General features: G+C 41.2%; 2 protein-coding genes and 1 long non-coding RNA gene across 5 annotated transcripts; 1 reads left to right on the forward strand and 2 right to left on the reverse strand.

The window, feature by feature from the left end:
• Window positions 1-66: 66 nt before the first annotated feature.
• Window positions 67-9,027, reverse strand: LOC134191604 (eukaryotic translation initiation factor 3 subunit G-like). The gene is made up of 8 exons (XM_062660226.1): window positions 8,983-9,027; window positions 7,337-7,396; window positions 5,516-5,623; window positions 5,294-5,444; window positions 5,105-5,221; window positions 4,903-5,036; window positions 278-384; window positions 67-213 (listed from the first exon to the last, which is right to left on the reverse strand). The coding sequence occupies exons 1-8, from the start codon at window positions 9,025-9,027 to the stop codon at window positions 198-200; spliced, it is 738 nt and encodes a 245-aa protein (XP_062516210.1). The 3' UTR covers window positions 67-197.
• Window positions 9,028-18,348: 9,321 nt separating this feature from the next.
• Window positions 18,349-18,651, reverse strand: LOC134191685 (uncharacterized). The gene is made up of 3 exons (XR_009971839.1): window positions 18,611-18,651; window positions 18,517-18,554; window positions 18,349-18,441 (listed from the first exon to the last, which is right to left on the reverse strand). It is a non-coding gene; the product is annotated as an uncharacterized LOC134191685 (long non-coding RNA).
• Window positions 18,649-25,286, forward strand: LOC134191684 (GDP-fucose protein O-fucosyltransferase 1-like). Of its 3 annotated transcripts, none has more exons than XR_009971837.1 (8): window positions 18,649-18,791; window positions 18,891-19,009; window positions 22,061-22,184; window positions 22,240-22,402; window positions 22,461-22,656; window positions 23,597-23,833; window positions 23,905-24,325; window positions 24,379-25,286. XR_009971837.1 is itself a non-coding variant. In XM_062660302.1 (7 exons), the coding sequence occupies exons 1-7, from the start codon at window positions 18,671-18,673 to the stop codon at window positions 24,103-24,105; spliced, it is 1,161 nt and encodes a 386-aa protein (XP_062516286.1). In that variant the 5' UTR covers window positions 18,649-18,670; the 3' UTR covers window positions 24,106-25,286. The 3 variants fall into 3 exon arrangements, 1 of the variants encoding a protein (XP_062516286.1); XR_009971838.1 differs by having other exon boundaries at window positions 24,396-25,286; XM_062660302.1 differs by having other exon boundaries at window positions 23,905-25,286.
• Window positions 25,287-25,828: the final 542 nt, after the last annotated feature.

Consider the following 25,828-nt stretch of genomic DNA (forward strand, 5'->3'; position numbering starts at 1 on the left):
AGTACGCCCGATGGCAGTCCCGGATGCACAGCAGTCTTCACATCCGGGACTGCAATCCACACTGCGTTGTTCACATTTTGAATTACAGTATTCTAACAACCGAAAACAGCAAAGCCTTGCAACGTAAGGTCACTCGGAACTACCAAAAATGATAGCTGTAGCGTTGGCATGCAAGAATGTAAACACTGAAACATTGCTCAGTTCGGTGAAGGCCTAAAATGAACAAAACAAACGTCAGAAAATGAGACAACGGAAAGTTACATAGATCATAAATAACCTTGCCCACTCTACACTAAGAATTAGATGATCATATCCATAACCATTAAGAGCTTGAATAGCACGTGCTGCATCTTCCTTGTGGTGATAATTCACAAATGCAAAACCCTTCAGAACACCAAAATGCAATAGTTGGTCAATATAAAACATAGTAACAACATATAGTAAAAATTAGAAACATAGCTACTGCTAGCTAGACACAGACCCTATAGAGGCCACAACTCTCCATATTGATATGATATGATATATTTGATTCACACCAACATAATGGTGTAGCTCCCCTCTAAGGGAAATGTAAGAAGAGAAGAAAAAAGAATTACAGACGTACAAGACACTCACATACAATGACGTCAAAACAAAACAAAAAAAGACAAAACTCCTATCTAAGTACAGTTATGGTATAGAAACCGTTCTTAGTCCTCTAATGCTATTCACAGAGTTTTAGCAATGTTTAGAAAATTAAGTTGTATTGTCCTTATTCGTTCCACAGCTTCCAACAAGTCTTCAAAGCAGTCACAAATAAATTCACTTCACCTACATGAGAACGAGCATGCGAAAATGTATTTTTTAACAATGTGTACCAACTGGTTATTGTTAAATCTGTGTAAGTCAATGGATATTCAACTTTCTCACTGGACTTCAGAAAAAATCTATTTGCAATGCACAGAAAAGTAGAACACTAAATATGCACAGTTAGGCGCACCACGTGATGTACAATTCCAAACTTCCTAAAAAAATTAGCAGAGTGCTCAGTGCTCAATATAAATGCACACAAAACTTGAATAACAAGAGAAACAAGATGTCAAAACCGAGAAAATCCTAATGATAGCTGACTTTGGCGACAACGACTAAGCTAGCTCAGGCATCTAGTACTTGAGGCACTGTTATGTGTTAGAACCTATGCTCATACAGGCCACGTGCTGTTCTCTGTCTGCACCTGTGTTTGTGAAACTACTACTCATGACACATGGTATATTTGACAACAAAACTACCATTACAGTACTATGCTAAACACATGTATTAGTGTTCCGCTCGAAATTATTGATTACTAGCCAATTGGCTAAGGAGTTTGTTCATTTGTAGCCAAGCATTCTTTTTAGAGCCAAGAAAAAATCACTCAAACATCAAACAGCTAACAATCCAGAAAACAACAACTACTCTTGAGTCAAGTTTAACTTGTTCGGACAGACAGGCAGCATTTATCAATTGCTGCAAACAAATGTAGTACACTAATCTAACAAATGTCATGCTCAGGAAACATGACTTTGAAAGACAAAGTGTAAACAAATCAGACTTCAAGTGTTTAGTGCTATCCTTTTTAGCTTTTTATACCAAATTTAATATCTTCATCAAAATCAAAATCTTGAAGTTTTGGCCCTTCTATGCTCAGTATCATCAAAGTTCGGCATCATTGAAGTCGTCGTTGTCATTTTCCTTGTAGTTTCTACCATTGGTCTACTTCGTTTTACTTCAGCAGCTGTCTTCAGAACCATGACTGTCATCTTCACTGTGACTATTTCTAGTTTAACACGTGCCTGCTAAGTGCAAGACATAAACAAATCATGCGCCATAGATTGGCCTTATAGTCCTTGAAACTCCAATGCGTTGTGCTAATTACCATTCTGAGTGAGCTGTAGCGACTGTGCTTGCAAGATCTGATCCTGAGGAAGGTGTACATAGTACACTGTAAATGCTAGCCAAATTGGCGAAGAAGCATTACCGCATTACCATTTTATTGCCAGCGACTTCTATTGTAGCATTTGGCTATTTGGAGATCGTTCAGTGGAATCTCTGTATGTGAAAGATTGCTTTCCACTGGCATACAGACAGTGGAATCTCTGTATGCCAGAGATTCCACTGTCATCGCAACTGTAATGATGTCACAAACCCGTTTGTGCAAGTGCAGTGAGAACATGCAGTGATGGCAATGAAAGATACAGAGGCTTAGTTTGGTGACTGTAGTTTGCATATAGTACACGTATTACGTCTTCGTGCTATCCTTTTATCACCAGGGTATCGTACATGTTTCAGAGTTCAGACCACTATACTGAGACTCAAAAAAGCAGACCGGAACTCCGAGGTACGGTAGAAACTCTAATGCTTCAATTATCCATTCTTTTCACTTATCCGACCTCCATTTCTCCATGGATTGCTCAAAGGGGGTCGGATAATCGAGGGTCTACTGTACTGACAAACATGGTATATTTGACAAAACAAATTATGTACATACAACAGCAAAATTAATAGCCAGGGTTTCAACATGAACGTTAGTTCTAGACAGTTTGTATATAAAGTAAATCGTACTAATTTCTGATCTAAAGATAAAGGCAGCTCTCTAGAACTACTACTACAGTCAGGTCAGCACAGAAGTCTAATTACCTAAAATATAGTTGCACAGTAGGGATTTGCATGCATGTGAATCTAAATAGAGTCTACTTAAAAGCCTTCTGCAATATACTGAAAAGCTTTAAAATACTAACTATTATAGACTATGTAAGCAAACAGTTAAATAACGTAGATACATTTCAGGTATTACATCAGTAGGAAACATTTATGGCATTCTGGAGATTATCAATGTCTACGATAGTTACGGTGAGATAACTGATTTGTGTGGATACCAAGATGTCCATATCTAGGGCACAAATTTTCTTCAAGTAAGCAAAAAATGTACACCAGTTAGTTCAGTTGCACACTAGCAGTTTGAGAGAATTGCATGCAAACACTTGTGTTCAAAACATGTCTTCATGTAACGAGTACTGTAACACAACTGACAGTCATGACTACACTCAGTTATTTGGCCCACTCTTTATTCTACATACAACAGTTTTATAGTCTCTCTCACCTACCACTATTGTACCAGTACACAAAGATTAGCTTGCTGACATGACTCATTACTGACAAGTAGACTGACAGAATGAGACATTTTGAAAATATGCTGAACTAATTCTATACCGTACTGACCAAAAATATTTGTTTACTGCAATCAGCTTGTAACCGATGTCTTAAGACATTTCTGTGAGAAAATCCCTCCTGCCATCTTTTATCAATGTCTCAGCAGCAAAAGCAGGTGTTGCAACTATTGCTGGCGTAATGGACGACTTAAAGCATGATAACCAAGTCCGCATGCATGGAGAAATGTTCTATACATTGGTTGTGGAGAGCAACGGATTCTAGACACAACATGGCTTGGAAATTTTTCGATCATTGCTCAAAAGTAGTGTCAGCAAAACCGCCTAACCATGGTCTCACGCTATTTCTAAGCTACACGAAATGTTGTCAGTGAGCCAACGGTAATATAACAGCAGGATGATTTGAGACAAGAGTATTTTTGACATTGATTAGATTGGCAGACATGGCTATACACTTGGGCGGTATGTATAGCTAAAATTGCAATCAGCTCCAAAAATTCATTCATGATACGTAAAGATCCAACATGCTCTGTCCTCATATACATCTAGCTATCTAGTAAAATGCCTCTATTAAATGATTCTTGGCTCATCTGAGCTACTTGCTATCAACAGTTTGTTCAAAATTACCCTTGACTTTATCTTTGAGAACTTGTAAACAAGTGTCTCCAAACAGTTTGAATTCTCCAGTACCAGTATTTCCTACTGCTTTCAAAACTATGGTTGCTGGGACTAAGTCACTGTGATTCAGTCTTCCGTGTTAGGACAGAGCAATTGCATTATTGCAGCAACCTTGTTGTTGTAAACTATTGCAAGTGACCTTCCCGTAGGTGTGAAGTCTCGTGGAATCTGGAATCAACTCCTGCACTTTAGCAAAGAGCTGCAAATCTCCCGGAAACTCCTAGTTTTGAAGCAACTCAAATCCAAGTTCTAGACTATAGAAATGATAAAAAATTGTGGAATCCTGGAAGGGACAATGGGAAGCAACTGTAGGTTCTATACAGAGCTCAACATAAGGCTCTGGTAAGTTTGTGCTCCTCGAGATCTCCAAACCTCACAGGAGAGCACATGCTCCAGAAGCATGAAAGATGGCTGCTACACAGCAAACCCTTGAAAACCTGTTTGGGCCCAAGCTGAGAGAAACTGAGGATTCACGAGAGCAAGATGTGACACCAAACCCTCTACCAAATTTGTCCAGGACTCTGAAGCCAAGCCCACTCAGCCAGAAAGATCAAGTAAGAGAGTTTTTTCAATAATATGAAACATTTCAACAGACTTCAGATCTGAACTTGCCCATGACACGCTGTTGGCGCTGTTGTCAGTAAAAATCAATGAACAGCCTTCAGAAATGAACTACTGTACAGAGGTGTTGAAAGCCGCCAAGTCTGCAACTCATTTATATAGTTCTACACACAAATCCACCTAGATAATAAAAGAACAAGTCATTGCAGAGAAAAGTCTTTGAGTATCCAAGGATAAGGACTTGTCTCCCGGAACCTAAACCTTGGGGTTGACATGTATGATTCTTGCAATACCCCATGAGAGCTACGAAAATAATATTCTTATTTGATGTACATACATGTACAACCCTCCATCTAGATTGAAAGGCAAACTGCTGTAACCCATTCATCAATTGGGTCATCATAATTTTTATAAACGACTTTTGATTTTCTCTGTTTCACTTTGTACTACTCTATGTCCCTAGCATTCATAACAGAACCTTTGAGCGTTGAGTGATTTTGTCTTTTGCAAGATAAATTCTTGCAATAGCTCCAAATCTCCTGAAGAGTTCTTGAAGATCTGCTTCAGTTGTCTCATCTGACAGGTTAGTGACCCGTAACGTTGCCTGGTCATCTGCAACAGCATGTTCACAACATCAATATACTATACATGTATATCCAACCCTGTTATATTCCAAAAACCTCTTCTCATAGACATTGATTCTCCTCTTCGATCCCCACCTTCTTCTCTTCTACCTGGTGCAATGTATTTGCCAGAAGCTACAGCAACACCTTTCACTCTTGCTTCTGTTTGACCTCCTAATTAAGTTTAACACAACATCAAGAAACTCCACATGATCTCGATCATTCAACATGTTCTTATTGACACACCCTTTGACTCTGACTCCACATCTTTTACTATAGGTCCGAGCATGTCTTTGTAAGGGCATTTCGTTGTCCAGTGATCACCTTTGCAAATGCGACACTGTACAATTTTTTGACCTTGCAATTTCTTCAAAGGATCGTCATCCTGTTCTAGAGTCTAGTAGTACAGAGAGTTCCAAAAAGTATTATGCATGATGTTGCCACCAAAAGAAAGTTGTTTGCTCTAGCCTCTTTATTTGTAGCAAGAGTAAGAAAGACATCATCAGCTACTTGAGTTGTAGCAAGATCTGGTCCTGACGGAAGATCCTGTGCTGCCTGTCCAAATTTTCGCCATGTCTGCAACATAAACAAAATACTCTAGTAACCACTGCATGACTACATACAGAATCCAAGTTTTGTACATTGACTATATAATGTGCTTGATAACTCTGCAAGAACCATGCATACCTATAAGATGAAATATTGGCGAGGAATATATTTTAGCAGATTTGCGGATTTTCAGCAAGTGCCAATAAAAATCCGCCATTAATTTGGCCACCGGGATATATTGACGTCATCACCTATGTGGATCAGATATCTAGGCGCAATGTGGTGGTACGTACGTCATGTGGATGAGGCCACAAGATGGTAACCCTGCTTGCCGTCTGTTGTGCCTATACCCTGTCTAGCAGGGAGGTTAAACATGAGAATGAAGCTGTAAAGTTATCGATGAAGCAGGAGGAATCATGCGGGTTACATTCTTCGCGCTGACACAGCAATTCTTCATCACCATACAGTAGTTGGAGACCAGTGAGTTAGAAAAGTGCAATGGCCATCAATGCAGCTGTCAATTGCAAACTCCTCCATGATGCAGCCACTTGACGAGGTGGGTGGGAATACCGTACATACATCAATCAGCAAACGATGTCCAACTGCCAAAATAAAATCTGCCAATATCATTTCTTCTGTCAATTTCCTAGCAAACTGTCAAATAAATTCCCGCCAATGTTTCATCTTATATGATGGTAGTAGGTACACGATTTCAAGTTTGTGTGGGTGTGTCTGTGTGTGGGTGGTGAATCGTGAGCGGGCACCTTTAAACAAACAAATAAATACAACCATGAGCAATGCAAGCCAACTCCATTTCACGTCTCAATTACTGAATGCTTTCTACACCTTACTAATTACAGATGTCATTGCACAACAACAAATGCAAGTTGCCATGATGAAACGCATGCAGTCAGAAACTACAGTTCTGTTGCTATCTAGTGCCATGCCAAAAGCAAGCAAGCAAGCTCATGTTCTAATAAAAGAGTTGTAAAATCCACCAAGTCTGGAGAAGACTAAGCAATTTGCCATTCATACATTGACAATCTGTCAATTATCTATAAGTAAATGATTTTAACACAGTGACCACATTGCCAAAGTCTGGATATCTTAAAATAACAGACCAAGCAACAAATAGATGCTCAAAGAAGTTTCTGTTAATTCAACGTTGACATCACAAGACACCCACTTTATCCTGAAAAACTCAAGTCAACATAGGCAGAATAAAAGAGAAACGCACAAAACTTCTTGTCAATATGCTTCAAGCAATAAGAAAGCAATTTGCAGTAACTATCTCAATGATTCCATACACTCCTAGAAGAAGTCCTATCAATAACTGCTTTAGATAAAGTAAACCAGATCCCTTTGACTTATGTGAAATCCAATGTGTCTTAAATTGTTTATGATGAGAAGAATCTGGTGTCCATCAAAATCAAACATGAGAGCAGAAGCATTAGTGCTCTTGCTACAGGAAGAACTGGCCAGCTTGATCCATTAGCAACAAATCTTTGGCGGATATGTGTCGTCATAATTAGTTCATGGTTGCATACGTACCAAGTTGAATTATTACTTATGGTATGTACCCAGCTCATTGTCTCCTAAGTTAAGCATAAAGATAGGTGTAGACCACATGGTCATGACCTTTTCTCTAAAACAGTGTCACCTACTAGTTTCAATGCATTTAGATCACTTATTTATTGTATATTTTGAGACAGAGTGTTAAAAGTACTGCAGTTGTCTCACCTTTCTTTGTGCTATTTTCTTGGACAGCTGGCGTTTTTCAATCCTGTATGTTCTCGTAATCTAAAACAAATGCAAAATGGATCATCACTACAGTTGAACCTCGCTAATCCAAATCCTCGCTAATCCAAATTACCTTTGGCAGATCCTATGGGCAGCCTGATCCGGGTTGCAGTTATCTGGGTGCATTTCTTTATTCTCTACCTAATCCGGTTAAGCTCACCCAAACTCCACTAACCAATCCAGTGGGACGGTGGATTAGTTTGTGGAGTTTGGGTGAGCTCAACCCGATTAGATGGTGGAGATAAAGTAACCAGACAGAGGTTCACAACCTCAACCAGATTAGGTTGTGATGAATAAAAAATGCGCCCCTAGTCTTCAGCAAATGCGCATATCTGACTATTTTAAATCTTGACTGCCAGAAGTACATATAGTCGTTGTAGCGGTGTCCTTTATCACAAACATGACATACGTGTAGAGATACGTAGATGTGCCAGTGATCTGGGCGTCCGAGGCAAGGTCTGGACCTCCCAGGCTACATGTTCCCACGCATTTTTAGTAATCTGAACCACTTCACTAATCTGACCAGGGCTTGGGACGGGGCTGTTTGGAATAGCGAGGTTCTATTGTACTCTCAAAGAATGCATCAATACAATTGTGCAAACTTCAAGATTGTGTGCTAATAAATATCTAAGTAGGTCAGACTACAGCTAAGTATACACAATTGAGAGATTACTGTATTACCACTAATTCATTTCAAACAATAATAATTTTGAACTAGACAAATTCTTTTTAATTTTTGATCACTACTGTCTCTAAGCAATCTTTACTGTTTATTGGGTTTTCCAAATTTAATTACCGATTTCTGTCATCTCCAAAAGAGCACAATCCAAGATGATAATGAACCAGCACTGTCTTTGTTACCATTAAAAATACAAGTATGTACACTAGAGTGCATTACATCTCTTATTCCCTGCCAATATCTCTACTGTCTAGATCACTCTCACTGTCTTCACTGTGGCCCATGATGATCGGTTATCTTCCAATAGTCACCACGTTTAGCACGTGCACAGTGCAAAAGCATCTGAATAATACCTTCCCCAAGACTGTGTATAAAATAATTTCATTTCAAACTCTTTAATTTCAAGGTAAAAATGTTAACAAGAACATAACGATAACCCCAAATTCATTTATATATAATACGAAACTTTTCAACTACATACATGTCACATTATGTGCTTATCACGACAAATATGTTTCTGCATGGAGCTTCTATCTCACTCAACAAACAGATTACAAAATGCATTGTTTCCAAGAACTTTCACACCTACTTGCCATTCCCTAACCATGAACTATGCAGTAAACGCAGTAAATACCATTAGGTAATTCTTGGTGCAGTATCATACAAAATCTCCTAATTCACTGCCAGAAAAATGACGTGGCATTTTCGTAAAAGTAAATAGGTTTTGTTTGAAATGATGGTTCTATTCTTTGAAAAGTTGCACTTTGCTGCAAAATTTATGAGTTTGCAACTGTACTTTCTACAAAAAATACAACAACATTTGAGAAAGTTTAGCAACATTGCAGACAAACAACTGTTTGCTATAAACAAGATCACTACACTTTGACAAAGCAACTTTCATACTGACTGTTATGTCTCCACACTGAAGATTAAGTGCCAAAGAAAGTAACATGCATTTGCCTGCAAGTATAGTGTTGGTAGAGGTGATGGGGTAGTGGGTAGTGGTACTTCCGGGTGAAATTGGGTCTGGTACCAGCCTTTGATGTCGCTGTGTTGCCACATAGCCAGAAATCGGCTATCTAAAGACCTGATTTGGTTTCTTGAATGTTTCACTAAAGATCAGATTGGTACGCAAGCAGTGCAATCCTATCTCAACTAGCTTCTCTTGTTTCGTAGAGAACAACTCTAGACTACAGCTAGAGTCGTTACTGTTTGTGAAACCTGTATGTCTACAGCAGCAATTAAACACGACCACGAAAATATTTCAACAGACTTCGATCTCATGCAGTCTGTTATGATCGACATCGTGCGTTATGCACTTGTGTCACAACGGAGACTGAGTGCGAACGTACTGGATGGATGCAAAAGTACTCAACGTAAAGCAATGCACAAAACAAACGAGATGAAACCCAAACACAGAAAGATGACAAATCTTGTTTCGATGACATCAGCTCCAAGCCCTTCCAGATATATTGCTCACTCTAGACTATCTGTGGTCAGCTTGGACGTCAAACAGTAAACAGCATTGAGTACGTTCACATCCATCGAGTATGTTTGCATTCAGTCTCCGTTCACGGTTGTGACACGAGCGCACAACGCTACACGTATGACATCGATCATGACTGCATGAGATCAAAAGCCTGTCGACGGCAACGTTCCCGGCCGCATTTAAGTGCTGCTGTTAACATGCAGATTTCACAAACAGCAACGACTCTAGCTGTAGTCTTTGAGGTGTTCTCTATAAAACAAGAGAAGCTACTTAAGATAGGATTACACTGTGTGCATACCAATCTGGTCTTTAGATGGCCGATTTCTGGCTATGCGGCAACAGGTCTGGCTACGTGAGTATAGGGTCTGGCTATGCAAGACTAATTCAAGGTATTGTCAGCTACCGTCGTCTCTAAATTCATTTGTTCACAAACGATGGTGATGCTCAGAACGAGCATGATCATTCAAGTGAGCTACCACTTTCTACAAGACCCATTCGTTTGAGTACAGTACGAGGGCAGATACACATGTGGATGCAGTTTTGACATCTAGAACAGGCACTTTGCGATCATAGTTGTCTATTTTGGGCATATAATAGGTATACATGCAATACTAGAGCAATTTCAAGACTCATCTCTTTCCAGCTACTTGCCTCGTTTGACATGGGAGACGAATGAAAGACTATTCATACTAAGGGAACAGTTGCTGGACGTCTGCCATCAACGTTGACATAATCCATCGCATTATACTCAAATCAGGCACAACAGGTTCTGACATTAGATAACACAACCCACCCTCTTCTTCAACTTCTCAACGTGGTAAGCTGCCAATCTGTTTTGTTCACGCAGTGCGTAGAAGAAACATGTACCTGTTATTTAAAGGTGCAAACAGTAAGCCGTAGCACCGTTCAAAGCAAAAACCGACCGCTGTCTGATAATTAGTAGGTGTGTCTGATATATGAGAACAGCAGTGGAAGTTGTAAATTGTCGACGTGAATGGCAAGACGGCAAGCGATCAAGCCCAATCTAACATGTCTTTTTCTCTGTAACTATTCTCTATATTTATGCCTTTAGATGAAAGAAATTCTCGTTTGCTATCCGTATGAAAGTGTCCAATATTAGGTTGTTGACTCTACTGTTCTCAAGCTCAACCAGTGTACATGGTCACATTTAAAGGGAAAGTCCAACAAAAATGAACTTAACTTGTATGAGTAGATCTTACGAAGACAAATCAATCGATATAAGTTACTCCGTTATCTTCGTCTTTCTATACGAGAACAAGTAATGTTACTGTGATGTGCAACACCCATGCACCCGCTCCCCGCTTCCTGGTCGATTAAGCTCCGCCCACTGCAAACAAATCAATGCATTTACGGGTGACTGCTACGAATATATCAAGAATGCCGAATGTGAATGCGAAGATATTATGAAGATCTGCCTTCTTGCCATCAATGGTTCCTCTCTAAAGTAAAATGGTGTCAGTACAGCTGTTTTCCTGCCATACTTTCAAGCAGAATTCCTCAATACCATGGCCTACCTAGAGAACGCACTTGTGCTTGAGTATTTGTTTATCCTTGTTCTTTTAATATCCGAAGAGAAACGTTCAGCGCGCCGTCTGGTGTGTGCTACAGAGGACGTTCCTATTTTCACATCCGATCTGCTCACTTTCTTTAGCCGCTGATTGGGAGAAGGTTACAATCCCAAATGTAAAAATAGGATCATCCTCTGTTGCACACGCCAGACGGCGCGCTGAACGTTCTCTTCAAATATTAAAAGAACAAGGACAAACAAATACTTAAGCACAAGCACGTTCTCTAGGTAAGCCGTGGTATTGAGAAATTCTGCTTCAAAGTCTGGTGGGAAAACAGCTCTACCAACACCATTTTACTCTAGAGAGGAGCCACTGACGGCAAGAAGGCAGATCTTCATAATATCTTCACATTCACATTCAGCATTCTCAATTTGTTTGCAGTGGGCGGAGCTTAATCCACTAGGAAGCGTGGAGCAGGTGCATGGGCGTAGCACATCACAGAAACATTGCTTGTTCTCGTATACAAAAGCGAAGATAACGGAGTAACTTATACCGATCGATTTGTCTTGGTAAGATCCACTCATACAAGTTAAGTTCATTTTTGTTGGACTTCCCCTTTAAGACACTCTAAGCACCACTTCTAGACCATGTTTCCACTAGCATTTAAACGAATGGTTTAAGCTAAACTGGCGTGCATTTCTTTAATCTCCACCAGCTAATCCAGTTTTAAAGGGTAACTGCAACGCAAAAATAGAAAATTCTTTTATGTTGGACATTGATAATTTTAGTTGCATACATGACAGAAAAAATAGTTTTAGATTTTTAAGTTAGGTATTCGCTGAGATATAGCAGGTCAAAGTTGCTTCCGGTTCTTCAAGTTCCGGTAACACATTTTAACGGGCGTGGTGTAGTGTGACATCACAAAGGGGAAACTCCACGCTAGTGTGTATTGTAAAAAAGGAATCTGTGGCAAAAGAATGGTTTGGTGTTGTGTGGCTGCAGGATGCACCAATTCGCGCAAGTCATACACAAGCGTGTTTCAATTTCCAAAGATCCCCAAGCTAAGAAAGAATGGGAATCACAAATAGAGAGGACAATTGCAGAAACGTTTGTGTCGTCCAGGCGACTACAACTGAGTAAAACGCGTCCTACTGAGTGGACGAGAGTCTGTAGTAGCTACTCTTAGCCTGATTGCTTCGAGATACATACAGCCAGGCCTATTCAAGAGCTTGGTCTGGGTTGTAGAAGAGCGAAATTAAGGCCACCGTTTTCCAACTACTTGCCTCCACACTTCAAGATCGCAGCACTCTAAAACCTTCGCAAAAAAGGAGAGCCGTATCTGAGAAGCGGGAGGGTAAGGAAGACTCTCGTGCAGGACTAAAAGTACTGCAGATGGCTAGGAGAGGTCAGACTCTTGATGACTATATATAGACTCGCATGTATAGGTGCATGTGTGTAGTGAGTGCAGTCGTATGCATTACAGTATACTGTACAGTGATATCAAACCTTGTGTCAACGTGAATTCAACGTACGAACTTCAACTCATTTCGTTCTCTTTCTCACAGCAATAGAGTTTTGCATGAACTCACCAGTGCACTGTGCCACTATTGTCACTAGTATTCGACATTGTTATCACTTCATTATTTGAGAAAACCTCAAATACATTTTGACAGCACACACACTCCCCACGAGTATGTATCCATCATCTCACAACAACCGCAGCTGCACCTGTAATGGTTGTTTACTTACCCGGATGTGCATTGATTACGTTTGCTACTCCTACTTACAATGGTGACAGGCTATTGGGTAGCCTGTCCTCTTCCTGGTCCACTTCCAAGGCAACAGGCAATCTCAAAGCTGCAGAGACACTGTCGCTGAACTCGAACCTGTGTGGTCTAGTCACTAGAATGGCTCCCAGCAGATTTTCTTCATCCTGCGATTCATGCAATGAGGGAACGTTAGCATCACGTAAAAACCTCCAGAGGGCTCTTCAGAAGAATAACTGTTGCTGCCGTTGCCTCTTCTCTGGTAACGTTGCTTTGGATATAAAGATGTAGTCATCTTTACAGGCCGCTGACTATACAGACGCACACACGTCTCCCCTCTGTGACGTGTACACTACACTATGCCCCTTATAACGTGTTACCAGAACTTAAATCCAAAACTATTTTTCCCCGTCATGTATGCAACTAGAACTAACAATTTCCAACATAAAAGATTTTTGATTTTGCGTTGCAGTTACCTTTTAAGGTTGTGGACCTTTACTGAGTGAGGTAACATTTCTTTATGTAAACCAGAATCGGTGGAGCTCAACTAGTCTATCGGCCAACTACGAGAAATGTGAAGTTTCATTGCACCCATCTCGCAAGAAAGGTATCTTAGTAGCAAATGCTAGACAAAGTACTTATTGACTACTTTCAATTTGTTGCCACTTTCAAAAGCTGGCCGTTGTGCTAAATTACAATGATCTAATCGCCTCAAGCGTCCAGTACCTACATACGGGTCTCAGCGTTTCTTTTCTCTCTCCCACAGACGATAGAGAGGTCTGCGGCATTTTGCAGTTGTACATTGACTAGAAGTATATACTATAAGCAGAATGGAATAGATTAGTGTCACTAAACTAGAGCTAATGGTGTCTTCCTGTCGGCGTCTAATGTTGACATACGGGAAACTGTGAACCAGACCTGGGTTGCAGCTGCATTGATGTAGGGTTTCTAACGACTGGTTCCTTCTACTACATGACCTCACATACTATTAGATGATCTTTAGCATTAAGTTCGAACCGTTTAACCGTCTACCGCACAATAATCAACGCAATTTTCAAATTTTAAAATATTGTTGTTCACCACACGTATCATAGTTTCGTATAATTATCTAGCTGGTAATTTCTGCCGTCTTAAATTACTGCGATTTGAAAATCAAGACAAAAATTACTGCGAATTAAATTTCTGGGTTCCAACGACAGAATGTTTTAAATCTAGTTAGTTGCCTTCTACTGGTCTAGCCTTGTTGTTCATCGCTTTGCTGACTAAAATACATGGAATACATCGCGGTTTGCTTTGCAAGTGGCTTCATCTCCGAAGCCAATTTCTCTGAAATAGCGATCGACATAATTTTGTATATGATACCTGCATGTTGGTGCTTCGAATTCACGCGTTGGTTGCGCTACTACATGCATGAGCTGCCAACAGACTAACTGTAGAATCTTGTCAAAGCTCACGTCTCGATCCCCTAGATCATGCCTCGAGTCAGAGATATTTCTGACTTCTACAGTTCTATAAGAGAGGTATGGACTCACATCGTTGTGAGTTTAGTTTGAAATGCATGGGTATAAGTGCTAGCAACTTAATGTTTAGTGTGGATGTGAACGCCAAGCTTTATACAAATGAACATGGCAGTTTAATTTGATTTCGGATTTGCTGTTTTTTTGTAACACTGAATTGGTGCATCACTGCAAGTAGGTCACTATAGCTAAGGACATACTTGTGCAAAATTGCTCTCAAAAAGCCTCCTGCGAAGAAGTTACCTAGAGCATGAGCTTACTGATGTATGCGTAATTCAACCACTAGCTAGACTCTAAAACACCCTGCATGTCCGCCTGGTCATGATCAAACTGATGGAGTTTACACTTGCTACCTGGTCGACATTTCTGAACGCTACCAATATAGCTAATTATTAGAGTTCTAATTAGCGGAGATAAACAATTCAGTACGTATTCAGTGGACGAGCTACATTCAGTGGATGAGCTACAAGGAAATTACCATATTGTATCTGCTACCGAACGTATAGAACATACAAATGTATATACCTTGGTCGTTTTACTGCATCAAAGATAGCTGACATGCATAGTGCTATACTGCAACACCTGTTGTTGCTGCCAGTACCGCTTCATGTCATCAAGAACTTCCAGAAGTACAAGTACATCCACTATAATGCAGCAAAGGGATCGATTCACTGGCCGGTAGGTGTCTGTTTTGTGACGGAAGACCACAAAGCAATAGAATATAAAGAACAGACAAAACTTTGAAAAATTAAAAATATACTTGCGGTATGAGTATTAATTAAGAAAGTTGGACATATGGTTCACAAGACTGCTGAAATCAAAGAAGACGATAGGACTGCACTTCTCGCTCGCACAGTGACTGACCTCGTTGCTTGTAAAATTTGTTACTATACCATATAATACCTGTAGTACCATGAAAGCTGTCGTTCTAGTTACACGCACAAGCACAAAGTAGATTCAATAGTCTAGAGCTAACGATAAGAAAACAACCTCAGCTGTATAGCTATCATAGTGGAGGACTCGGATGTACATGTGATTGCTTTCAGAAACTTGCCAGCTATAAATGTCAACGCGATTACAACACGGCCCAATGCACCAGCGACCTGTCACCATCCTAATTAACTGCACAGACCTTTCACTGCAGCGCATGCTAGATAATAGGCCACAGAAGAAGTAACAATAATGGCTCAACTCTGATTCAGACAACGACTAAATATATTTTTAGAGCTATTGTTACTCTGGCAACATGCGTACCGTCAAATTAGAGACTTAGCTAACAATGTTCCCTAAGCCACGCCCATGTAAAGCGTTAGGCCGCATAGATTTATGGCGCTGGCAGCCTGGCACGTTGCATTTAATATAACCTTAAGGATACAATTGCCTTACTTATACAACCTTCTGCTTGCTTTGTTACCTACAAAACGTGATAAACAGCCGCTCCAAAAATGCTTTCAGTGTTTTGTAAGTATGTAGCTACCTGTATAACCCTCACTTGCCACCCAAGGCAATGCGCGCATTAGATATTAGTTATTATTTCAACAACAACACCTTTCATGAGTGGCAACATTTTGAATTTTGTTAGTGACTATTTTGGCTACCATTTACCGTCGAAAAACCTTCCTTGCGAGATGGAGGCAATGAAAGTCGATTTCTAGGCGTCTTTTAGACTTTGGCCAATGGACTAAAACCAACTAATCCAGCCGTAGCTAATCCACTACGGCTAGATTAGCTGGTTGAGGTTGGTTAAGCTCCACCGATTCTGGTTGAAGACCTAAACATGATACCTCACCTGGTAGAAGTCCACAACCTCAACTGGATTAGATAGTAGAGGATAGAGAATCCACCCCTAGTTTAAAGTCACACTCTGTTGTCTCGTGCTAATGCCCCGTAACCTTGATTGCATAGCTACGCAATCAAGATAGAAGGTTGGGCTGAATTACAGGCAAAGCTGGATATTAGCGCTAGGTATTAGCCGCAAATAGCGTGAAAGAGCACATACAATGGTCACGTAAAAATATTCCGTCGACACGCTCTAAGCTAAGAGCCTCGCTATGGTCAAAATGTTATTTGTCACTCACGAGATGCTGAGAAAATGTGCTCGTGGGTTATAAAATGGGTGTGAATGTGAATGACTGAAGGGACCAACTGCACTGCATTGTGCACTTGCACTTATCATGTGACCTACTTATTGCTTACCATGTGATCATCGTATGCACTCTGTTTTCACGCTGACATGTAGCGATCGCATATTCGAACCTGGTTTCCTGTAAAACATAACCTATTTGATGCCTTCAACCTGAGGAAAGATGACGAGTTGGTTTGAGAGTGACCCGAACTCTGCTTCAACAATGAGTGCAAAATCACCCCCATACATTTTCTTTAATTGTAACAGTGACTAAGCTCTGATATCCAGCTTTGCCATCAAGTTTGGGGGCGTTAGCATGCGCCAACAGAGTGTGACTTTAAGGATTGGCCGGTAATGAAAAGCAGAAACATTCTTTTGAAGTGATCCAGTTGAAGGAATGTAACCTGTTGCCTAGCAGTCATTGTTATATATTATACAAGCTCCAATGCCCGGCTTCGCCCGGGGGACAACACATGCCAGGTGCTTCTTTTTTCCACTTCATAGCACCGCAGTTGACACACATTTGTCATAGAGCCAATACAACACAGAAGTGGAGGAGAGCCAGGTCGCATTTATAGATAGAGATTATAGCAGAAAGTATCTAAAAATGCGTTTGATGGTATCATAGGTGATGTTGGCCATGAATGATTGCAGTGAATAAAAAATGTCTCGTATACACTTGCAATCGTATAGCACTTCCAGATATTGCGCTGTCCCGTTGAATGAAATGAAGTCACGTGCAGTTAGACAAATCGTATAGCACTCCCGGATATTTATTTGATAACGTAATTATGGGCAGTGTGAACCATCCTCTAGAGACATGGTCACTTCTCTCCGCTGCAGGGAGTGCATACCGTCCGATGTCAGGAACGGGCCGTTTAAATTCGGTGGAGATACTGTCCGATGTCCCATGTAATACTTACCCGGATAATCCCCGGATATTGCGCTGTCCGAAATGAAGTCACGTGCAGTTAGACGAATCCATCAGAGCAGAACTAGAAGTCACATGCAGTACTCACCCGGATAATCCGTTCCCCGTATGTAGCAAAGTCACGACTCGTACCGACTCTCGTCATTTCGACAGTCCCGCTGAACTTCGTCTCTTCCAAGACATTGCTGGCGTTTCAGGGAACAGGTGCATTAAATACGGCAGCTCCGTATCTAACGAAGTCACGACTCGTACCGACTCTTGTCATTTCGACAGTCCCGCTGAACGTCGTCTCTTCAAAGTCGTTGCTGGCGTTTCGGGGAACAGGTGCATGAAACACAGCAGCTCTTCGACCCTCGTAGACTGGCAAACGACTATGGGCGTATTTTTTCAAGACCCGGATATCAGCAAAAATATCTTCCGTTTCCCGCAATAAACAACACGCTCGGCGCGTACTGTCCGACATCGGGAATGGGCAGTCTAAATTTGGTGGAGATACGATGCGCCGTTCCGGAGATATTCACACGCGAGGGGAAGCGAGTGCGATCGTCAGGAAATGGCGTCATCGTGGGAGAAGTCAGGAAGACGACCACAGTCTCACTTTCGACTGGAATGAATTCGGCGTGCGTGAGCCAAATTCGGCCGAGATCGGACTCGCCGTTTTTGAGAAACGCTCGTACGGACGGACACACGGACAAACAGACAGACCGACAGACAGACAGACAGACAGACAGACAGACACCTCTCCTTTATATATATAGATAACCCTGACAGTCTCAGTCACCCGTGTTGGTCACATGTCTGTATTATACACTAGTGGATATGTCTAAATTAAGCAACGGTGCCAACCCCAAACCTCTCAACACATCCAATACACTATAGCTACATCCATTAGATGGTACGAACTAGAATGAGAAAATTACCTTTAGTAGTTTTCTATCATCACCTCTTTTGTACTCTACCACGATCTTCGTATCACCTTCGATTATTTCTGATCCAGGCGGTACAGATCCTACCACATGTCCAAAACAGCAAAAATCTTGGGCTCACGCAGACACCACGTGCGCATACACGGAATCTCTTTTACCTGCAGCCTCCACCTGGTCAGCCCAGCTGGGCTTATCGCTAACGACACATCAAAATTACATCGTCGCTCTAAATAGTCAGTTGCGTTCACGTACACTGCGCTGTCTTTTTCGGGCATGATATGGTTGAGTTGATATTAATTTCACAAAACTAGCATGAGTTACGGTTTGTTTCTCTCGATTACAAGTCATGGGATTGTCGTGTATGGCTTGCTACTGACTGTTTTGTCGTCGGAGATTGACCTCAACGGTTATCTCCTGTACTGTCCTTGTATGGGTAAGTCACATGATCTGGACGTGCGTGATCAAACTCACTGTGTTGTTGATTTGTCATAGAAGACATGCACTGTTGATTGATGTTTTTTTTTTGTTTTAGGCCGTTTTGGCAACCAAGGCGATCATTTCCTAGGATCTTTGGCCTTCGCTCATGGTCTCAACCGAACGCTAGCTCTTCCTCCATGGGTTGTGTACCCATCTAAGCCAGTAGCAACATCTGTACGAGTTTTCGATAATATAATTATAGTACCCTGTTGTCATTAGCTGGGCAAGGAGATCTGGCATTTTTGTAGTCATCGACAGACAGACAGACAGACAATATAGATAGTTAGTTGTACTAGCTACGTATCATAGTTCATATTTGAAAAATATGTGATGACAGACAGACAGACAGACAGACAGACAGACAGACAGACAGACAGACAGACAGACACACATCAGACAAAACCGGAAGACCAAATGCTCCAGAATTTTCGGACTAGTGGAGAAAACACTTTTCCATCCAGCTACAAAGGTGCAATACACAAGTGATCTTAAAGAAACTGTCCGGACTATGTGGTGGACCTGAGAAGCCCATGACTCTTAGCACTCAGGTCTTCCCACATTAGCTTTCTTGCAGTAGTGATTTATAGACATTTCATTTTTGTCGTAGCCTTTTAATTTTATTGCAGAAAAATGTGCATTAGTTTGATCTAAGAAATATATGATCATGACAGACTGACAGACAGACAGACAGACAGACAAACAGACAAGAAAGATATGTATTGACAGACAGACAGACAGACAGACAGACAGACATTCAAGGTGATGTTCATTAGAATTGATCTAGAACTACTATTTGCGCATAGTTTCAACTTGTAGTTTGCTGTGACCGTGCTTCTACTGACTTGAACTGTCATGGATAATATTTTTAACCTTTAGTGTTCTGTATGTAGAAGTTTGTCTAATAAAATCAGACAGACAGACAGACAGACAGACGGATGGACAGACAAACTACTTACCCTAATTGCACATGAGCATGAGTAACACTGAATGGGCTGACTACTATGTAGTAAATAGTGTGTGCCAACTTTTCTCACAAGTATTTCTTAGTAGATGTCTACCAGAGAGGTGCTAGCTAACAGCTAAAATTAGTTGGCTAGTAGTATAGGGTAGAATATGTCATTTGTATCCATCTTGGCACATGTAATGTTCCTCTGTGTGGAGGTAAACCAGTTCCTTCTATTACAATTTTTGATAGTTCCACAAACTAGGTCATGCATGTTCAACTTTGAACATAGTGATCTGATTAGGTTGGACCTACTGAGGCTAGCTAAAATATAAGGTGACTTTAATTAACTTAATATAGAGTGACTCTATGTAGGACTTGACTTCACATAGGTCACAGCATACCTTTTAAATGGATTGTCATGTGCAATTATGGAATTAATTTGTGTTTTCTGGACAGTGGTGTAGGCAGGGTTACTTACAGGGTATAGCTGAAAGAAGCTTGTGCATCAATTTGTCATCAATTGTTTATCATACACTACTAATAATGTTACCGCATTTGCCCGTAATAACGCCCACACCGAAATAACGCCCATGCCCGTATATATGCCCATGGCCAAGTTTAGACCCAGGATACGCATGCGCAGACAAAACAAAATGGGGTCCGTGGTGCGTGAAAGTGCTTACTATTTCTTCGTTGCAATTAGCGATCCTGATGCTTTTGACAGACTTCAAGCTGACCACTCTGGTTTGCATGTGTAGTGTTTAGTTTCTGTGTCTATGCTGATGCTGTACGGATACCAGTACCTTTGATCTTGCAAATGAATAATTGCAAGCATTTGTGGTATTTCTGTCTTCAAGGGATTAGATGATGACTGGCCAAACGACAGCATATTGCAACGCTAGATACGCCTGGGACCAAAATAACACCCATGCCCTAGTATACACCCAGAGAAAAGCGTTTCTTTTCTATACGCCCAGGGCATTATTACGGGCGAATACGGTATTTAATTAACTTGTAAAAATGATTTTAAAACAGTGCACCAATGCAGATTAAAACATCAAGACTTAAACATCTCAATATTTGATAGGCTATGTAGTTAATTAACCATTAGCTGTGAAAACTTCAAGGCCATACGATGAGGATTCCTCTTGACAAACATGTCAACCACACCAGCCACATGTTGTCTAGTCTGCCAATTGAATCCACGATGAACAAACAATAGCGCCACAGGGGCAACAGAACTGGGAAACAGGAGGGGCGGCTGCCCTTCCAATATCGGGATTGGGGGCATCGCCCCTCCAATACTCGACCGTGGACGTACATAGAAACTTCAGAAAGAACGTTTTCAACTAAGAAGACTACATACTTACATAGAAATACTATTGGATGGTGTTGCAATTGAGTCGCTTTATACAGGTTGTCGTGATCATTTGTGTGCATGCTTCTACTTCTGTCACAGATTAATCAATGACAAACCAACCATCTGTAGTTAAATCAAAATGGCAGCAGTATGTTTACAAAATATCCCCAATCCAAATGAGCTTCCGCCGCCCTTGTGCCCCAGTAATCATGATGTACATGACATCCTGTCATTGGTCATTGTTGAACGCAAGTAGGCTTTTGAGCAGGTTTAGCTTGCTATTAAAAGCTATGCTCACAACTATTTGCAGTGACAGCTAGGCAAGGTGCACAGAATCTGGAGGAGTAATGGGATGCAATGTGCTCGAGAAGAACCACTGAAAATCCGGTTAATTACGATGTGAAAACACCTAATGAGAAGCTCAAGGAGTATAGAACTACGCCGGTTGCCAAGTAGGAATAGTCATCTTTACGAGTTTGATGACTTTTTGATGTCCCAAATCAAAAGTTTCCTGTGTACAGGCATCATATATGTCTCGAGACAAAGGGCCCTAGCCTAGGGGTATTGCTAGCAATAGAGAAAAATCCTGAGTATGCCACTGCTGGATATCACTGTTGCTTGCAGTTATTCATAAAGGTGAATACATCACCTTTTACCCATCAAAAAGTTAGTTTCTTACAATGTTTAAAATTTTTGCAATAGTTTAATTAAATATTCAAGTGATGCTGCTTTGTCAAAGTGAATTTGACCTTATTGCTAATTTAGAAGTTGTGATTTGTTTTCCTCATCATCTATACTTGGCTTGATTGTTGTGCTGGTAACAGGTGGATTTCTAAATGATAAGGGTGCCCCATGGTTCTCTTGCCTTTTCCCTATCTTTTCAAAGGTACGTTTGTAGATTGCATGTGTGTTTACATAGAGCCACGTTCCTTTCAAGGATTGGTTCCAAGTCTCCTCTCTCCAGAAATATCATCGAGTGATGCCAATGGAATACTTTATGGACAAGCTAGCACCAGAAGTTTGGCCACCCGGCAAAAGAAAAGGTGAGTGACCTTTAAATAGTCTTCAATGAGTGCTGAGTCTGACTAATTTGATTAGGATTCTGTTATGGAGAGCCTGGTAATGATTGTCCCATGAAGCGGGGTAATCCATTTGGTCCTTTCTGGGACCGGTTTGGTGTGGATTTTGATGACTCTGTGACCTACACGAGGTTATCATTCTCAACTCACCATAATTGGGTTAGAGATGAATGGAACAGGAAGTAAGACCCAACAGAAGCCCCATAACACTGTAGCACTGTATGGTTGTTGTGCTTACAGGTTTCCACCCAAAGACTATCCAGTTTTGGCTTTTATGGGTGCTCCAGCAGCGTTTCCAGTAGCTGAGGAAAATAAGTGGCTTCAAAAATACCTCAAATGGTCTCCTGCAATAATAAAGAGAGTCCAAGAGTTTATTAACAGGGAGTTACCTTCAGGAGCATGGATAGGAATTCACCTAAGAAATGGAATTGATTGGGTTAGTCATACTGTGTCTTATAGCTTGTTCACACGAGCACCTGAAACTGGGCCAGCACAGGTTAAACTTGGTTTCAGAGTTTGTGTGAACATGGGCTTAGTTCTGCTGAGCCATGACTGAGTCATGCTGGCCTTGTTCAGCAAATCTTGCCATGCTAGCCTGGGCTGACAGAGTCTCCTTGCACCATGTGAATATTCGAGCCAAGTTGCAGGCTACACATGTTTACCTACAAAATAGTGTGAAATGAGCAGGAGACTGTCTGCCTTGTCCATCTTTGAAGCAGCAACCGAGTTCAAGACCAATAGAATCATGCACCAGAACAAAATATAGTCAAACTTTGCTAATCTGAACAACCCCGTGGGAAGCCCTGTTTAGATTAGTGAAGTTGTTCGAATTACCAAAATGCCAAACCGCATAGCCTTGGAGGTCCAGACCTTGCCTCGGACACCCAGGCCACTGGCACATTAATGTATCTCTACACAGATGTCGTGTTTATGGTAAAGGACGTTGCCGCAATGACTACATGCACTTCTAAATAATAAATGTGACAGTCAAGATTGAAAATAGTCAGATGCGTGCGTTTGCTGAAACTAGATAACCACAACCTGGATAAGGCTGCCCAGTAGGATCCGAGTAATTCGGATTAGCAAGGATTCGGATTAGCGAAGTTCGACTGTAGTGTATGACAGTGTAGCTGAATCAATGATTGGTTTAATCTATAGTTATCATAGCGTGCACATTCAGTACACAATGAATGCTAGTGTGCACAAAACACACCCACTAGCTGACAGGGCTCACTTTTGTCTCTGGCTTGGTGAACAGGAACTGGTGTGACTCGATCGACTTGGCTTGGTTATGAATTTGAACCAGAGCACTTGTGAATGAGCTATTTTGTGTACAATAGATTTGCTATTTTCAGTTTTATTGTTAATTTCTACAGGTTCGTGCTTGTGAGCATGCTGATGGAATAACAAATATGATGGCTTCACCTCAGTGCTTGGGTTATCAGCCAGCAGTCAAGCTCACTAGATCCTTGTGTCTTCCTTCAAAACAGGACGTTTTGAAGGAAGTGAAAAAGCTAGTCAAATCAATCAAAGCCAAGGGTGTGTTTGTAGCAACAGACAGTGATCCTATGCTAAAAGAACTACGTGAACACCTGAAAGCTCTTAAGATGAAGGTCAAGTCTAGGTCAACTGTGATTTGTTTGTCCCTTCTTTGCATAACTGATTGGTGGCTGTACGTGTTTAGGTAAGTGTGGTAACCTCTTTTGGTGGCCATGACTGGTCACCACAGCTGGACCTAGCTATTCTTGGTCAAGCCGATCATTTTATTGGAAACTGTGTCTCCAGTTTTACTGCATTTGTGGTACGTGAAAGGGAAGCTGCAGGCAAACCCTCTTCTTTTTTCGCTTTTCCGAAAATAAAAGTAGGTGCTAAAGTGGAACTCTAGCCGTTGCCAACATGTCATGTAGAAAAACAAATTCCAGTAGGGTATATCCGCATTGTTTGGTGTAATTAGTTCAGGTGTAATTAGTTCAGGTGTCAGGGTACAATGCGCACGCGTCTTTCTAAACACTACGTGCAAGTGTGTGACATTGTGATCATATGACGCACCGAGAAATTTGAGCACGTCATGAGAAGCTTTGTCGCTGACGTCAACTAGGTGAAAGGTGAGGTCACCTGTGTTGTGATTGGTCAGCATTTGCTGATGACCACAAATTAGGCTATTCACGTGAATAGGCACACGACTAATAAAAAGCAAGCGAGTGGCGGGCACAGCTCACTTCCCGTTCGAGAGATGGATGCGTACTACTTACTTCAGGTTTCACTTCATAAAGCATCTCGTGCTCAACGGTGTCGTAGCGGACCATCTCTACGTGAGAACCTTCTCATAGCGAGTGTCGTTAATCGTGCGAGAGCTGGCATTCTCAACGGTCAGACGTTTGTACAGGTCGTTGGTTCACCGCCGCCTCAGAAATGCGAGTCAGACCAAACAGACTATGATTTGAGTTCTCGAAGTGACACGGACGATGAGTCACAGTACGAGGAAATGCAATCAAACATGGATGTGGTTTACTCGTCACAATCAGAAGACTTGATTTCACATCACGTACACATGGAAATGGAGAGACGACGGACATCCTCACATGTTTGGAATGGAGGGAACTGCCGGAAAAGGCCACGTGTAACAACAGACGGTTCGACTTCCAAGACCTCCTACAGGGAAGTGGGTTCGATGATTGACCCCGTTGCCAGCCACAAAGGCACGCCCATGCATTCTTCTGTGGAGGCGGAACAGTTCCAAGGCTGCTCGACAGAAAAGGACAGCAAGTCTTTTTTAGACTTTAGTAGGGCGTGTAAACGCCCGCGGTTTGATTCAGAGCCTTTTCATCATGTTTGGTGGGAACAAACTTTACCACATCAAAGACTGTGGCAAGAAGCTCTAGTTTTCTAGCTTGTATTGCACTGTTAAAAGTTGTTGTAGGAAATTAGTTGTTGTTACAGTATGTTGAGTGGAAGCTGAGCTTTCAAAGCTGTTTGTAGCTGGCCTACAAATGGTTATTATATTTAATAAACATAATTCTTAGGTATTACACTACATCTAATAAAAGAATTATGGTCAGTATGTAACCTGGATGGTGTGTAAACTTCAAGTATGTGTTGTAGCCCCAATTGATAGCAAGGATCCAAACACAAAATGTTGGATGACTGGAAATTTATGCAAAACCTGCAATTACAATTACATCAAATATCCAATCAACTAAAATCCATCATACTACTAGTATCCAATTACCTCAGCTTTATACATTTTGATTAGACCAGAATTAACTTTGCCCCAATGTGGCACGCCACTGATGCCCCACAATGTATTGGAATGCTCTGCAAAGGGCCCTGATTTCATCTACAACAGACATCAAACAGTCACCTCACCTCCTAGTCAGTGGTGGTACATTAGCTGTCAACCTTCCTGATTGAAAGTACCTCATGAATAAACTGAATACATCCCATAAATAAGTAGTCCTTAGCATTTACTTGAGCAACATTTAAGTCTGGTATTGATTTTGGCAGAATTGTGGGGTGATCTAGTATGTAGAAAATATACACAAGATCAATGTACATACCAATGTAATTGTCATTTCAGTGTTACCTATTAGCTGGGAACTGCCCCAAAT

Source organism: Corticium candelabrum, chromosome 15 (assembly GCF_963422355.1).
Source record: "Corticium candelabrum chromosome 15, ooCorCand1.1, whole genome shotgun sequence".
In the NCBI taxonomy this organism is placed as follows: Eukaryota; Metazoa; Porifera; class Homoscleromorpha; order Homosclerophorida; family Plakinidae; genus Corticium; species Corticium candelabrum.